The sequence below is a fragment of the Sminthopsis crassicaudata genome, chromosome 4 (assembly GCF_048593235.1).
Source record: "Sminthopsis crassicaudata isolate SCR6 chromosome 4, ASM4859323v1, whole genome shotgun sequence".
Lineage (NCBI taxonomy): Eukaryota > Metazoa > Chordata > Mammalia > Dasyuromorphia > Dasyuridae > Sminthopsis > Sminthopsis crassicaudata.
In genome coordinates, this window is record NC_133620.1 from 454,933,076 (window position 1) to 454,946,891 (window position 13,816).

Sequence of the window (13,816 nt, forward strand, 5' to 3'; positions counted from 1 at the left end):
AGGAGATGAGTTCTGGGCAGGGTCCCCAAGCTGGTGTCTGGGGCAGGATTTGAATAGAGATCTCCCTGACTCGGGCCCAGCGCTCTAACCGCTGCACATCCGGCTGCCTCTAGCGTGGGGCACACTTGGAGAAGGCCTTCCGGGGCCCCCTGCGGCGCCCTCCACCAGGTTTGGCCGGACCCTGGGCTCCGGGGGATTTCTTTATGGAGTGGGGGCCTCTGGACAGCCGCACCACCCAGGGGATCTGCACATTTAGTTCTGCAATTTCAGCTAACAAGTCCCGACTGGATCCCCCAGCAAACACCAGGGCAGCCTCGTCCGTTCCCTGCCTCAGGACACGGGACCAACAGCGGCTGCCGCCACTCAGCAATTCCCAGGTTCTGGCCGAGGGAGCCTAGGCCGGGCAGGGCCAGAAAGGGCCAGGAGGGGTTGGGGGGGACCCGAAAGGGCCGGGGGGCTGGGCAGCCACAGCCTGAGCTGCCGATCCCGAGCCTGAGAAACCTGCCTATCCCTAGCAAGGGTCGCATTTCTCCTGGGCCCCTAATAAACCATCCACCCTTTCCTTAATAGAACAGAGAGAGAAAAGGGGTGGGGGGACAGGCAGGGAGACAATGAAGAAAAGTGAAAGACAAAAAGAGGAAAGAAAGAAAGAGAAGGAAAGAGAGAGAGAAAAAGTGAGAGAGAGGAGAGAGACAACCTGCCCCAGCCCCCGCCCCACAGCCCGCTTCCCTCTCTCCAGGCAGGCAGAAGCGTGAGCTGGGACTCCCTGACATTCAAATGCTCCCCCTGACTCCAAGGATTCTGGGGGGTCGGCAGAGCCCCCACCTCTGGAGGTGACTCCCCCCGGCTGGGGGAGGGGCTGGGACAGTGGGCGGCAGCGATGGCCGAGGAGTGGCCATTTCCTGTGGCGTACCTGCGTCCTGGCTGCCGTCCGCGAGGAACTTGAGGATGTTGTTCATGGCGCCCATGTAGAAGATGAGCCGGAGCTGAGTGACACACATGGTGACCAGGCTGAGCAGGAGGATGGGGCTGAACAGGCTGTGGATGAAGGAGGGGGCCGCTGGGGAGAAGCACAGACCAGGTCAGGAAGGAGGCTGCCCATGGCCGGGAGGCCAGAGGGGGCGCCTCACAGGCCCGGGCGCCCGGGAGGAGGGGGGCGCGACACAGGCCCCGGCGCCCGGGAGGAGGGGGGCGCGACACAGGCCCCGGCGCCCGGGGGAGGGGGGCGCGACACAGGCCCCGGCGCCCGGGAGGAGGGGGGCGCGACACAGGCCCCGGCGCCCGGGAGGAGGGGGGCGCGACACAGGCCCCGGCGCCCGGGGGAGGGGGGGCGCGACACAGGCCCCGGCGCCCGGGAGGAGGGGGGCGCGACAGGCCCCGGCGCCCGGGGGGAGGGGGGCGCGACACAGGCCCCGGCGCCCGGGAGGAGGGGGCGCGACACAGGCCCCGGGCGCCCGGGAGGAGGGGGGCGCGACACAGGCCCGGGCGCCCGGGAGGAGGGGGGCGCGACACAGGCCCGGGCGCCCGGGAGGAGGGGGGCGCGACACAGGCCCGGGGCGCCCGGGAGGAGGGGGGCGCGACACAGGCCCCGGGCGCCCGGGAGGAGGGGGGCACGACACAGGCCCCGGCGCCCGGGAGGAGGGGGGCACTGCCTCCTCCCCATCAGAGACCAGGAGCTTTGTGCTTGCTGGCCCAGCTTCTACGGCTACAGGTAAAGCCCCAGACCCCTGACCCTGCCTGGGGAAACTGAGAGCATCAGCAGAACAAGGATGTGTGACCCCCAAGGGCTGGCCGGGGGGATACATGGACCCATGTCCAGGCCCCTCAGCTACCTTGCCACAGCCTGGCCCTGAGTGGTCACCACATCCAAATTAGGTCACACTCGGAGGCAGGACGCGCCCGAGAGCTTCCTGGCCCCCAGGCCTGACCACTACCCCACCCTGCCTCTTTTGCAGGGGGACTCGGGAGACCTGATTCTAGTTCCAGGACTTCCACACAATGGCAGCATGGCCTAGAACAAACCAGGGCCCTCTGTGGGCCTCAGGCTCCTCATGCCCTCCCCTCTAAGCTGTCTGCTCCTGCCCGGCCTGCCCTTTCATTCCCCGGTGACCATGCCCCCGGCCCAGGGGACCCAGTACCTGCGTTGTCAGGCTGACACTTCACCTCCAGGTCGATGGTGGACAGACACAGCTTGTTGCCCTCCTGCAGGGCCGACTGCTCCTTGGACTGCTTCATGGAGCTGCCCACACTAAGCCGCCGGCCCACTGTGGTCACCTGCTTGTAGAACTGCTTCCCAGTGATCTTGTGGTCGAAGCCCAGCCAGCTGAACTTGATCTTCACCCTGCCAGGGCCCAGCAGGAAGGGGGTGAGCAGCCACCAGTGCTCTCTGCTCTTCCCTACCACCCATTGGTGCCCCTGCCCACACCCCCCACCCAGCAGCTCCCTCCGGCACCACTTACGTGTAGTCCATGTCCTCTGGTCCTGGGAAAGGCTCCAGGGGCCAGTTGAAGAAGCAGTTCAGGAACACCAGGCCGGCACAGCCAGCCCAGACCACCAGGATGATGATGAAGGAGACCCCCAAGTCATAAATCACCTGGAAGAATGGGGCAGTGCCAGGGGAGGACGGCGGTTAATGGGTTGGACTTGAAATCTCACCTCAGACCCCTACTGAAAGTTCCTCCTTGCCCTACATCCTGGGGTCAGAGGCATTGGGGGAGGGGCATGCAGGCAGGATGAGGGCACTGGACCAGCCGGACCAGTGGAACGGGGGCACAAACCCTGCCCCGAGGCTTCTGGCCTGGCTGACTGCTTGGGGGCTCTCTCTGAGGCTGTTTCCCCCTCAGTAATGTCAGGATTTAAGGTCCAGACTTGTCTGGACCAAAGAGCAGAAGCACCCTGGCAGGTGGGGAGAGGAGGTGCTGGCTCCGTCAGGCGCGCCTCTTTTGGAGCAATGGAGCAGGAGGTGGAAGGGGCCAGGGCGGGGAAGCCCCCTTCTTCCCATGTGGCTTCCCCACCTACTTTCTCCTCCATCTTGAAAGAGGGCTGGGGGGAGCTGGGGCCAGGAGGGGCCCCAAGGGCTGCCCCATGGTTTGGGGTTCCTTGTGGATCTGTTTTGTTTAGGGGGGGTTGCCCCCAACTTGGGGATGATGGAGAAGCAAAGCCTGCCCATGGGGCAACCAGCTGAGCCCGCCTGGCGTGGCAGAGGATTCCCCTAGAGCTCGATCCAGAGCTGGGACTTTACCCCAACATTAGCCGCAGGGGCAGGGACCCCAAGAAGCACGATCCTCCTCTCTCCCTTCATCCCCTACACATGTCACAATTTCATCAGCACTTGCTGTGCTGGTCTTGGAAAATCCTGACTTTTGATGGCTCTGGGTAGGTCGCTGACTTCTCGGATGCTCAGTTTTCTCCTCCATAAAATGGAGATTATACACGTTACATCTACCTCAAGGCTTCTGGGAGGCTTTAAACTTTAAAGCCCTAAAGGAACAGTCCTCATGCCGCTTCTGATCCCAGTTGTGTCCTCTTGGGCGGCTACCCAGACCTTGCCATTCTTTAGTTCCTTCTGGGGGGGGCTCAGGAGGGAAGCCAAGAACACAGCCCCTGCCACCATCCGGGACCCCCCCACCCCGATCCCACACAAAGCCTCACCTTGACTGCTGGGAAAGTCACCGCAGAAGAGGCGTAGGAGCCGATCATCAGGGCAATGAATGTGGACCGGAGGTCACCGAACATGTTGGGCAGCTGGAAAACAGATGGGGCCGCAGTTAGGAGGTGGGGGGGGGCTGGGAAAAGGAGGATCTCCCCAGGAAGTAGAAGGCCTGGACTGGACCTCAATGGGCAGAGGGGAGGGAGGAATGCCAGGAGAGCGCCACAAAGGACGAGGAATCAGGAAAGCCGGGTTCAAATCCTGTTTTTGATATGTGGTGTGACTTAGCCCCTCTGGGTCTCAATGTCTTCATCCAGAAAATGGGGGCATAGTGGTCCTTTTGGACTACCTCTCCTAGGCCTGTGGCAAGGAAAACTCTGTGGAGCCGACTGTGTCCCGCTGGGTACAGCTTCAGTGCACCGAGGGAAGCCAACCCAAGAGATCACTGCCCCTTTGTTAACAGAAAACTCCTCCCCAGCCTCTGGATTCAGAGAAACCTGGAAAGACTTCTATGACTGAGGCAGAGGGAAATGAGGAGATCCAGTAATACAAATTATATGATGATCATGTTAACAGAAAGGAAAGTCGCTCTGAAAGACTTCACAACTCATTCATTCAATGACCGAGCCTCCTACTTCCTGGCTGAGGGCCTTGGGTCCATGATGAGATGCATTTTCGGACATGGCCAAGGTGAGGAATTGTTTTCTTTGACATACTTATCTCTTACAAGGGAGGACTTCTATTGGGATGGGGGAGTGAATTAATGGGAAGTGACAGAGATAGAGGAAAACAAGAAATAAGCAATGATAACATATTTTTAAAATACTCTGAAGAAAATGCAAAGTTCTGGAAAGGCAATGTTGTTACCAAAATCTGACACACACTTTTAAAGGTCAAACTATATATCACAGCTTCCTGTCATCTCCTTAAAAAAAAAAAAAACAACTTCTTTGAATATTAGAATGTTTGTGTTTGCTGATGATTAGATTCAAATAAAAATCATTTTGTTAAACGTGGGGCAGGGCCTTAAATTTAGAAAAATTGGGAACCACCTGCCAGGACTACAGAAAAAACTGCTTTCAATTTTGGTCCAGCAGAAGGTCTTTGGAGAGAGCAATGTCAGCATTTCACAATCCCACAAAGGCTTCCTGAGGATCATGGTCAGCTTCCCCTCTTGGTTTGGAAAAAAGCAAGATGGGAAAATTCTCTCACCACTCAGAATGAATCACCCTAAGCGCGCGCACGTTTGTGTGTGTGTGTGTGTGTGTGTGTGTGTATGAAAGAGAGAGAGAGAGAGAGAGAGAGTATACATGTGCCTGTGTGTGTTTATATGTCTGTGTGTGTCTGTATGAATGTGTCTGGTTGTGAGTATCTGTGTGTGAAGGTGTCTCTGTGCATCTGTGTGTGTGGGGGGGGAGGTACTTGACTTTCCCCTGACCTCTCACTATAGGGGGGGGTGAGTTCCCTGCACAGCCCCCTCCTCTTCTCTCTCCCCCACCCAACCTCCATACTTGGACCTTGGGAAAGTCCCTGGGCCTTAATTTCCTCATCTGTCAAATGATGAATTTAGACCCACTGCCTCCAAGGCCCTTCCAGGCCCAGCTCTCTGGGCATCTCAGCTCCTGGGGTGAAAGACTGGCAGCTGCCATCCGTGCAGGTGCCACAAGTCTGGGGCTGAACCCGAGGCTCCCCTCCCATGTTTGCCGATTCCTTTTCAACCCTCCCCAAGAACTGGACAAGGAGGTGATGACCCACAACGGACCGGATCCTGGGTCTCCAACTGCACGATCGCTTTTCTTGCTTTAAAATCTACTCTGACTTCCTTTGCTGCCCAGCTCTCCACTAAATCTTTTTTTTTTAAAAAGCATCAAAGAAAAAGGATCGAGGCAGCTAAAGATCAGAGCCTCGGCCCCTCACCCTCCTTGGGAGAGCTTCCCTCTGACTCCATGTTCTGAAAGAAATCTGCTTCTCCAGCCTCCCCATCCCCCGTTGGGCAGACATGTTGGCTCTCCCCTCCCCAGCCTTCCCAGAGGTTCTGCTTCTCACCTAGCAGCCCTCTCCTCCTAAAGACTCCCCTCCTCCACAAAACTCGTATGACTATTAAGTACCTACTAGATACATCTGGATAATAGAAATGTGAAGCCCCTGCTTTCAAGGAGCTTACAGTCTGTGGACATACAGGGGGGAGGAGAAGGCAGCGTAGATACGGGAAAAACTGAGATGAGAGAACTCTTGACCAATGCAGGGCAGCAGAGGAAACGGCCCAGGGGTTTGTGAGACAAGCTTTATTTTCACTAACTCTAGCTAAAATTTAGTATTTCCTTCAGTTATGAATTAAAAAGAAGCCCCTCCATTATTCAGAGAAGGCTTCACCAGCTCCCAAAAGGGGTGAATGGCCCAACAAAAGCCAGGAACCCCCATGACCTTGTGGGTCGAGAGTTCACTTGCCAGGATATATTAGGATGGAATTTGAACCCAGGACTCCTGCTCTCTGAGATCAGCTCCCCAGCCACTAGACAACACTGCCTCTCTTCCATCCACACAGAACTTATACCAAGTAAAGACGAGTCTTTCCCACACAGGGCTGGCATTAATGTCTCCTCGGGCCAGTTTAGGGCTGTACGGAGCGGGGGGCGATTGGCACACATCTTGCCAGGCCATCCCGTGTCTGTGTCCTCCTCTTCCCAGCCCTATGCTCCCCGAGGGCAGGCACCCCACCCCTTTCTCTGCGCTCTCCCCGGGACCAGCAGCTTGGCCACCGGACAGAAGATGCAGAGCGGCTTCATGTGCCCGCTGCCTGGCACGTCAGAGGCTGGGCTCAGCCCCACACACTCCAAAGGAACCCGCTCAGCAACTGTCACTTCCTGATTTCTTAGAATCTCGGCATCCACTCTCCCGGCTCCGTCAGGGTCTCTGGGGACTTCCGTAGCCATCGACACTCCGGGTCCCGGTCAGCCGACTTCCTCGGGGTGAATCAGCCCAGCGTTCGCCAGCTCCCCCCTCCCGGGGACTGGCTGTTCTACCCTGGGCCCTGCTCACGCTGGAATGCCGGTGACTCACTCCCTCGCAGGCAGCCTCTCGAGAGCTCTCAAGAGCTGTAAACAGGCACAGTCAGCCTGACCTTCTCAGAGGGAAGTAAACAGCAAGTCTGGCCCCTCTCCCGGCTCTGCAACCACTCAGGGTGTCTTCCAGCCCCTCCCCACGGCAGTCCTGGGCCCCATCCCCCAGAGGGCCATGGGCACCTGAGGAGGGGGAGAAAGGCCGGCGCCTTCCGTGCAGCTGAGAACCCCAGAGAGCTGCCCGGAACACGCAGGGTAGTAACCTGCCCGGGCTCACACGGTCAGAGGGCATCAAAGACGGCCCTCCCAAAGCCCAATGCCAGCTTTCCATCCTCTCGGCCGCTCGCCGGACACCTTAGCCAACCTAAATTCAAGCCCCGGTCTGACAGATGAGGAGACTGAAGTCTGGTGGCATGGAGGGCCTCCCGGGAGGTCCCGGCGGCGGCTGGAGAGCGCCCGCCAGCCCAGGGTCCGAGGGGGCGTGCAGGGCAAGCGCTCTGTGAACCTGACAGGCTCTGAGGTGCTGGCCACGACCAGCTGCAGTCTGTGCAACGTCCTCGTACGGCGAGCTGAGGAGACTCCCAGCCACAGAGCCTCGATCCGAGTCCAAGTAAGGAGGTTTAGAGTTTAAAAAAAAAAAAAAAAAAAAAAGCACCGGCAGCACAGTACGGTGCAAAGAGGGCCAGACTTAGGGTCTGAGGTGCTGGGTTCCAATCCTCGCTCACTGTTTACCTGCGGAACCTTGGTCTAACTCTTTTCACATCCTTGACTCCCTTTCCTTGTCTATAAGATGAGGGACGTGCAGCAGCAACAGCAGCAGCAGCAGCAGTTGTAGCCATAGCTCACAGTGACCCGCACAGGTCTGCTCAAGAACCATCAAGAACCCCAGGACAAACTGGAACAAACTCCCGGTTTGGCCTTGCTACGATAGTCCCACCTGGCCCCAGCCTCCTGTCCACCCAACTGGCCTCTCCAGCATCGCCCGCTCCCTCCATGAGCCCAGCCCTCCTCTCCCATCCCCACTGCTCGGGACCCTTTCACGGCATAGCTTAACCGGCCCTTCCTCCGGGAAGCCTTTCTGCAACCCCCAGGGGTGAAGATTCCTCCCAGGCCCTCCTTCCCCCAGCTACTGTGCACATGAAGTAGCAGTTAGGGAACAGAGCAGCGCCCTGGACCTCACTGATGGTCAGGGAAATCTGAGTTCAAATCCTGCCTCCGACACTTTGGGCGAATCACTTAACCTGTTTGATCCGTGTCCTCAGCTGGAAAATGGGGATCATGCTCGCCCCTGCCTGGCAGGGCTGCTGAGGAGCAGACAAGGTAACGCTTTAAAGTGCGCAGCCCGGTGCCCAGCACGCGAGCGAGGACTGGGATTGCTGCTGGTGGCGGCGGGAGGAGCAGCAACAGCGGCGGTAAAAGTAGCCGCCGTGGTGATAGTAACCCCAGGAGGAGGAGTCAGGAGCAGTAGGAATAGCAGGAGTAACAGTAACAGGAGCAGCAGCAGTAACAGTCCTAGGCCATAGCAACAACAGGAGTAGTGGTTACAATAATAATAGCAGTAGTAACAGTATCAGTAATAACATCAGCAGCAGTAGTAATAGTAACCACAGGAATAGAAGCAGTAATAGCAGGAGCAGCGTGTAATTTGTGTCTCTGGAGTCCCCCTCTGCCACATTTTATGGACGGGATACCTGCCGGCTAAATCCAACCGGATTGAATGGAATTGGACGGAGGGTCCCTTGGCATCCGACTCAAGTGGTAAATGGAACGTGAGAGGCCCAAAGCGCCCCCCCCCCCGGTCTGCCACTTGGGGCCCAGGCCGGAGGTCTCCGAGGGAGACCCGGGGGCCGGAGGCTCCTCTGACACAAACAGGGGAGCCAAGCCCAGGGAGAGAGGCTGTGTCACCCGGAGAGACTCGCACACGCCCAGTGTTTGTGTGAGGGCCCGGCCCAGGCAGGGATCCAGGTGCCAGTCTGGACAAGCCAACTAGCCGAGCCGCACTGTTTCATAACCTCACAGCTGGGAGTCTCTGGGCCAGGAGCTGCGTCTCACACAGACCCCGTGGTCGTCCTTGGGCCTGCCTGATGAGCACAGTTTCCAGCTGCTGCTGGGGAGGACTGGGCAGGGTGGAGTGGGGGATAAGACCGAGGCCTGCAAGGACCACCGCCCCAGTGCCCAATTCCCACACTGACCCTCCCTGCTGAGTCAGGTGCTTTGACAAAGCCTCAGGGGCAGAGACCTGGCAGCAGCTTCTTTTGGGCCCCGAGAGGCAGAACCATGGATCAGAAGTCCAAGGAGGCTTCTTGGGAGACGGCAGAGAGTGAAGGGGCATGGACTGGGAGCTTGGCTCTGCTGCTGGGACAGCCATACCCTGGATTCTTCTATTGTCCAGTCATTAGCTGCTATATGTATGAGACTCCTACTTGGCTGCCATTGGGCGGCTGACAGTGGATAAAGCCCTGAATTTAAATATAGCCTCAGACAATTACTAGCTAGGGGAACTTTGGCCAAATCTCATTACCCTACTTGCCTCAGTTTCCTCATTTGTAAAATGAACTGGAGAAGGAAATGGCAAACCCCTTCAGTATCTCCACCAAGAAAACCCCAAAGGGATCACCGAGATTTGGATGGAACTAAAATGACTGAACAACAAAACTCGGTGGCCAAGAGGAAATAACAATTTGCCACTATGCCATAATCCCCACACCCCCCTGCTCCTTGCTCTCCATGGGCTTCCTCCTCCACTCCAAAACTTTGCTCCTTCCCACCCATCTGATCCCCTGGACATCGGGCAGAAAGGCTGCCGAGGCTATGCTTCTGGTCACAGCCGGGATACCAGGAGACCCCGGACAGCTGAAAGCCCTTGGGCCCAGCATCCTGGAAGACCCAGTTCCTCACTTTCCTCTGGTAGCAGCCTAAGGGAGCTGCAGCCCCTCAGATAGAAAAGCCCAGAAGGTTCTGAAGGAAGCCAAGAGAGCTCCAGAACCTGCCATCCCCATCTGGAGAAGCCATCCCCTTCTCTCAGACACGCCAGTGGGGAGCTTCAGTCTGGAGCCCACTCTGCTCACTTTCTGCCCTCCTGGTCTCAGTGGGAAGTCAGACCTTTTTCATTAAGAAACTGGGCAGCTCTTGGGACTCTCCCCTCCCCACTCGCACCCCACCCCCTGCCAGGTTTTCATCCCAGAACTCCCTGTTCCACCCACACTGACAAAGGTCAGACTAATGAGGTGGAAAAGAGATTTTCAAAATGTTGGCTGCATCAGCTTCCATCTCTAAGCAACAGAGGCTCCAGATTGCACCGGGCTAGCTGCACCCACTGGGCCGTGTTTACGCGCCCATCGATGAGCTCCACAAAAGTGCTAGATTGTATAAACGGAAGGAATTAAGCAAACAAACCAAAGTGCATTCCCAGATGGAGGAGAAGCAGCTATAGGGTAGCTCCGCGCTTTAGGAGAGGCCCTGGAGAGGGAGTCCTGATGGGGCCCAACACAGCTAGAGGCCAAAGGGGCAAGAGAGAGGGCTCCGAGTCACAGGGCCTGGCTTCAAACCCTGCTTCTTGTGCTTATAGTCTATCTGGCCACAGGTGAGTAATCTCCCTGGACCTCAGTTTCCTTATCTGTAAAAGGGAAGGTCACACAAAATAGTCTTTGAAGTCCCTTCTGGCTCCTGAGCCCCAATCCTAATTCCTTCCCTCCCTGAGCCTCAGTTGCCTCATCTGTAAAAATGAAAAGGTCATTGAGCATTTGCCACTCCCAGGGCTCTGGACGTGCTCCAATATGCTGGGAGACTGAGATCAGTCACAAGGTCTAGATATGCAGCAAGAGATCCTGGAAAAGCTGGAGAGAAATGATGCTGAAAGCCGTAGGTGTCTACCAGGACAAGGCTGCGGCCTCTCACGGTATTCCAAAGAGCCCTCCCGCTTGCCTTTATTCACATGGTAGCCCAACTTCTCAGGGACTGGGAGATCCTCAGACACCTACGTGTCCCCATACTGAGGTCCTGTCACCACAGAGCAGGTGTCCTGGCTGGGGAGGAGGGTCAGAGAAGGGCAGAAATAATCCTGAAGTTTCCCAATATGCAACAAGTTTAAATGCGGGCAGGAAAGGGGCCCGGAGAACACGGATCTCCTTCTATCCTAGGGGCTACGGCAGCTGAAACCTGCATTTCTGCTTTTTTCAGGCTCAGCCTGTGTGGACAAACCAAGTCTCCCAGGCTCAGCAGAAGTCTCAGGCAGCCCAAGAATATTACCAACACCCCTGACCCTGTCCCTTAGGGCTCTTACTCCAATTCCCCTTAAAGGGCCAACTCAGAAAAGCAAAAAGCCTGATTTGCAAAGCACAAGCCCTGCCTATGGTCATTGGCAAGCTCGACGTGAGCTGCCAACACATACATGGGCACAGATTCTCAGAAAAGGTTAGCCAGGGAGCCACTGACTGGCCAGAGCTGGCTCAGGAAGAGAAGTAAGCACTGGCTTACTCGTGTCACTACACCCCCGTTCTCCCTTGTCACAAGTGTCTTTCCACCTCCAGTTGTCCTGCTCTCTTTCTCTGGCCACTGGACCCAGCAGCTCTGGGGGGGACAGTGAGGCAGGTGACCTCCCTCAAGTCCAATTCCCTTGTATATCACAGCGTCCCCTCCTGAAGTCATGGTTCTCTTCGAGAACCAAGAACAACCAAGTCAGACTCCTAGGAACAGGATCACCTGGTGGGGGCTCATTAGCATCCTTTTCTCTAGGCCACCCTGAGGGAACCGCTAGGCCCAGGGATGGGGCGCCATCATCACTGCCACCATCCCAGGTCTCTTTCCTCACCCACAGAGAAGTCTCCTTATTCATATGTGCCTTTTGCCCCCTCCCCAACCCCACGGTCCCTGGCAGCACCTGGCTCGGCACAAGGGCACTTTTACTCCATACTTTGCATCCTTGCCAGCACAATCAAGTGGTTAGTGCTACTCCTGACTTTTATCTGAGAGAAAACAAGTTACGTGGAGAAAAAACAGGAATGTTCTAAGGACCCACACTTCTGTTACCCTCCCTTGATGATCCTTTCATTCCCACAAACCCTGTAGCCATCCCAGATGATTCCCAGCTCTGAAGTCCAACCCCCTAAATTTACATCAGAGGAAACAGTACAAGTGAGGTTAACCGGCTCTCCCAGAGACTAAGTGGCAGAGGCAAGATCTGAATCCAGGTCCTGTGACCCCCGGCTTGTCCGACAGTGCCATTTCTCTAGTCCCTTGGTGCTAAAAAGAAGCTGATGAATTCCTGACTCCCCCCGGTGACCCGCCTGTCCTCCTGTTTCTGAGAAAGCCTCTCTCAGAACCAGTGCCAAGTATTTCCAGACATGAGCCCCTCAGAGGCACAGAGCCTCTGTTCTCTTTACTACACAATGCCAACTAATGTCCCCGTATTAATCACAGCCACAAAATGGGAGTCACTACGGCCGGGGGCTGGATCCCAAGACCTTCTGAGGTCCCTTCAGGCTCTAGAATCAGAGTCTGACTGCTCCGCCCAGCTCCAGCTAAGTCCAAGGCTAGAGACATCTGGAATTTTAGGAAGGAATCCTTCAGTTTTAGGAAAAAGTAAAGAGAAGGAAGAGGAGTTGGGAAGCTGGGGATGGGGGAGAGGGACACAGGGGTACAGGAGAACCTGGAGCTGAGCATCAAGGGGAGGTTTACAGCTCCTAGAGCCATTGACCTGGAATCAGAGATGGAGATTTTACTAGTTTTGGCCCCAGATTCTGGCTCGGAGCCCACAAGGGAACTGTTAATGAGACGCTAATACCCCTCTAAGTAGTTAATGAGTGGATAAGCACACCTAAAGTCTTTAAAGCACCAAAGGGTTCCCTTTCTTCTCTGAGGTGGCTCATGACCTGCGGCAGCTAAGCAAAGGCTCCAAGCTGGTGTGGCAGCCTGGGAAGATGAAGACCAATGGAGGGGAGGCACCGGGTGTGCTCCAAAGGCAGCTGGCTCACTTTTTCACCAGGCCCTCTATGGTATCATCCGGCGGTGTTGGGAGGCGGATGGACATGTGCATACACACGGCTCTGAGCTGACTCTGAGATGGTCCGTGCCCTCCTCCCAAAGCTGGTGAACTAAAAGGCAGGGCAATCAGGACCCAAGGGTTACTCTACTCTTTAAATAGAATTAAGCCAACTCCTTGTTTCCTCCTTCCTCCTGGCCCCTTTCCCTCAATTGCTTCACAGGCTCTTATTGGCTTTTGTCCCCTGCATGGGCAAGAGTAGAGCTGTCCAAATGCCCCCGGATATGCCATGCCCAGGAACAAAATGCCCTGTCCCAAAGAGAACCCTCTAATGACAAAATGTACCTCCTCCTCCTTTTTTGCAGAGCTGGGGGACTATGGATATGGAACACCACATACACACGCTTAGCTGATGTGTTTGCTTGCTCAACTGTCCTCCCCACACCCCTTTTATTTTTTTTGTTCTTTGTGGGTAAAGGAGAAGAAAATAGTTCAGAAATGAAGGTAACATATAAACACATGGTATTGATACATATTTTTAAAATAAAGACTACCTTAGGGGCAGCTAGGGGGCACAGTGGATAGAGCACCAGCCCTGAAGTCAGGAGGACCCGAGTTCAAATCTGGTCTCAGACACTGAACACTTCCTAGCTGTGTGACCCTGGGCAAGTCACTTAACCCCAGCCTCAGGGAAAAAAAAAAAAAAAAACTACCTTTAGTTTTCTGTCTAAATAATCTCATTATCCTCATGCCTTTTTGAATCCTAGAATAGCCTAAACTGTTGAATAAGAAAAATCTTCTCTGGCTGCCCTCTCGTATGGAACCACTTCCCTTTTCCTCTTTCCATTCACTGCCTGTATGCCAGTGGGCAAATCTCCTTTCTCTGGGCCTCAGTTTCCTGTTCTGTAACACGAGGGTGTTTTCTCCCAAACTCTATTTTTTCAAACCCGCTTTTCCTGTGAAGGAACAGAAGCCCACCCTTCACAGGATGAAGGAGAGGTGCAGAGAGCTCTCCCCACCCTCACTGCCCCAGGGTAGGTGGAGCCAACTCAGAAAGAAAACAGGTCCTCCCTTACCTAAGTTTTCCCTCTTAGTTTCATAACAAGAGGCAAGGCCAGGGTGGGTGGG

General features: G+C 55.9%; 1 protein-coding gene across 4 annotated transcripts in view; it reads right to left on the bottom strand.

Moving 5' to 3' along the window:
* The window catches only part of SLC43A2 (solute carrier family 43 member 2), a 47,207-nt gene that overhangs the window by 12,407 nt on the left and 20,984 nt on the right, over nt 1-13,816 (bottom strand). For all 4 annotated transcript variants that reach the window (XR_012481470.1, XM_074263843.1, XM_074263845.1 and 1 more), the window contains exons 6-9: nt 3,652-3,744; nt 2,460-2,593; nt 2,139-2,341; nt 914-1,060 (exon numbers count right to left, since the gene is read on the bottom strand). Coding sequence is in view for 3 of the 4 variants with exons in the window: in XM_074263843.1 (XP_074119944.1) it covers nt 914-1,060; nt 2,139-2,341; nt 2,460-2,593; nt 3,652-3,744 (577 nt within the window). In the remaining variant the exon portion in view is untranslated. The remainder of the gene's footprint in view (nt 1-913; nt 1,061-2,138; nt 2,342-2,459; nt 2,594-3,651; nt 3,745-13,816) is intronic.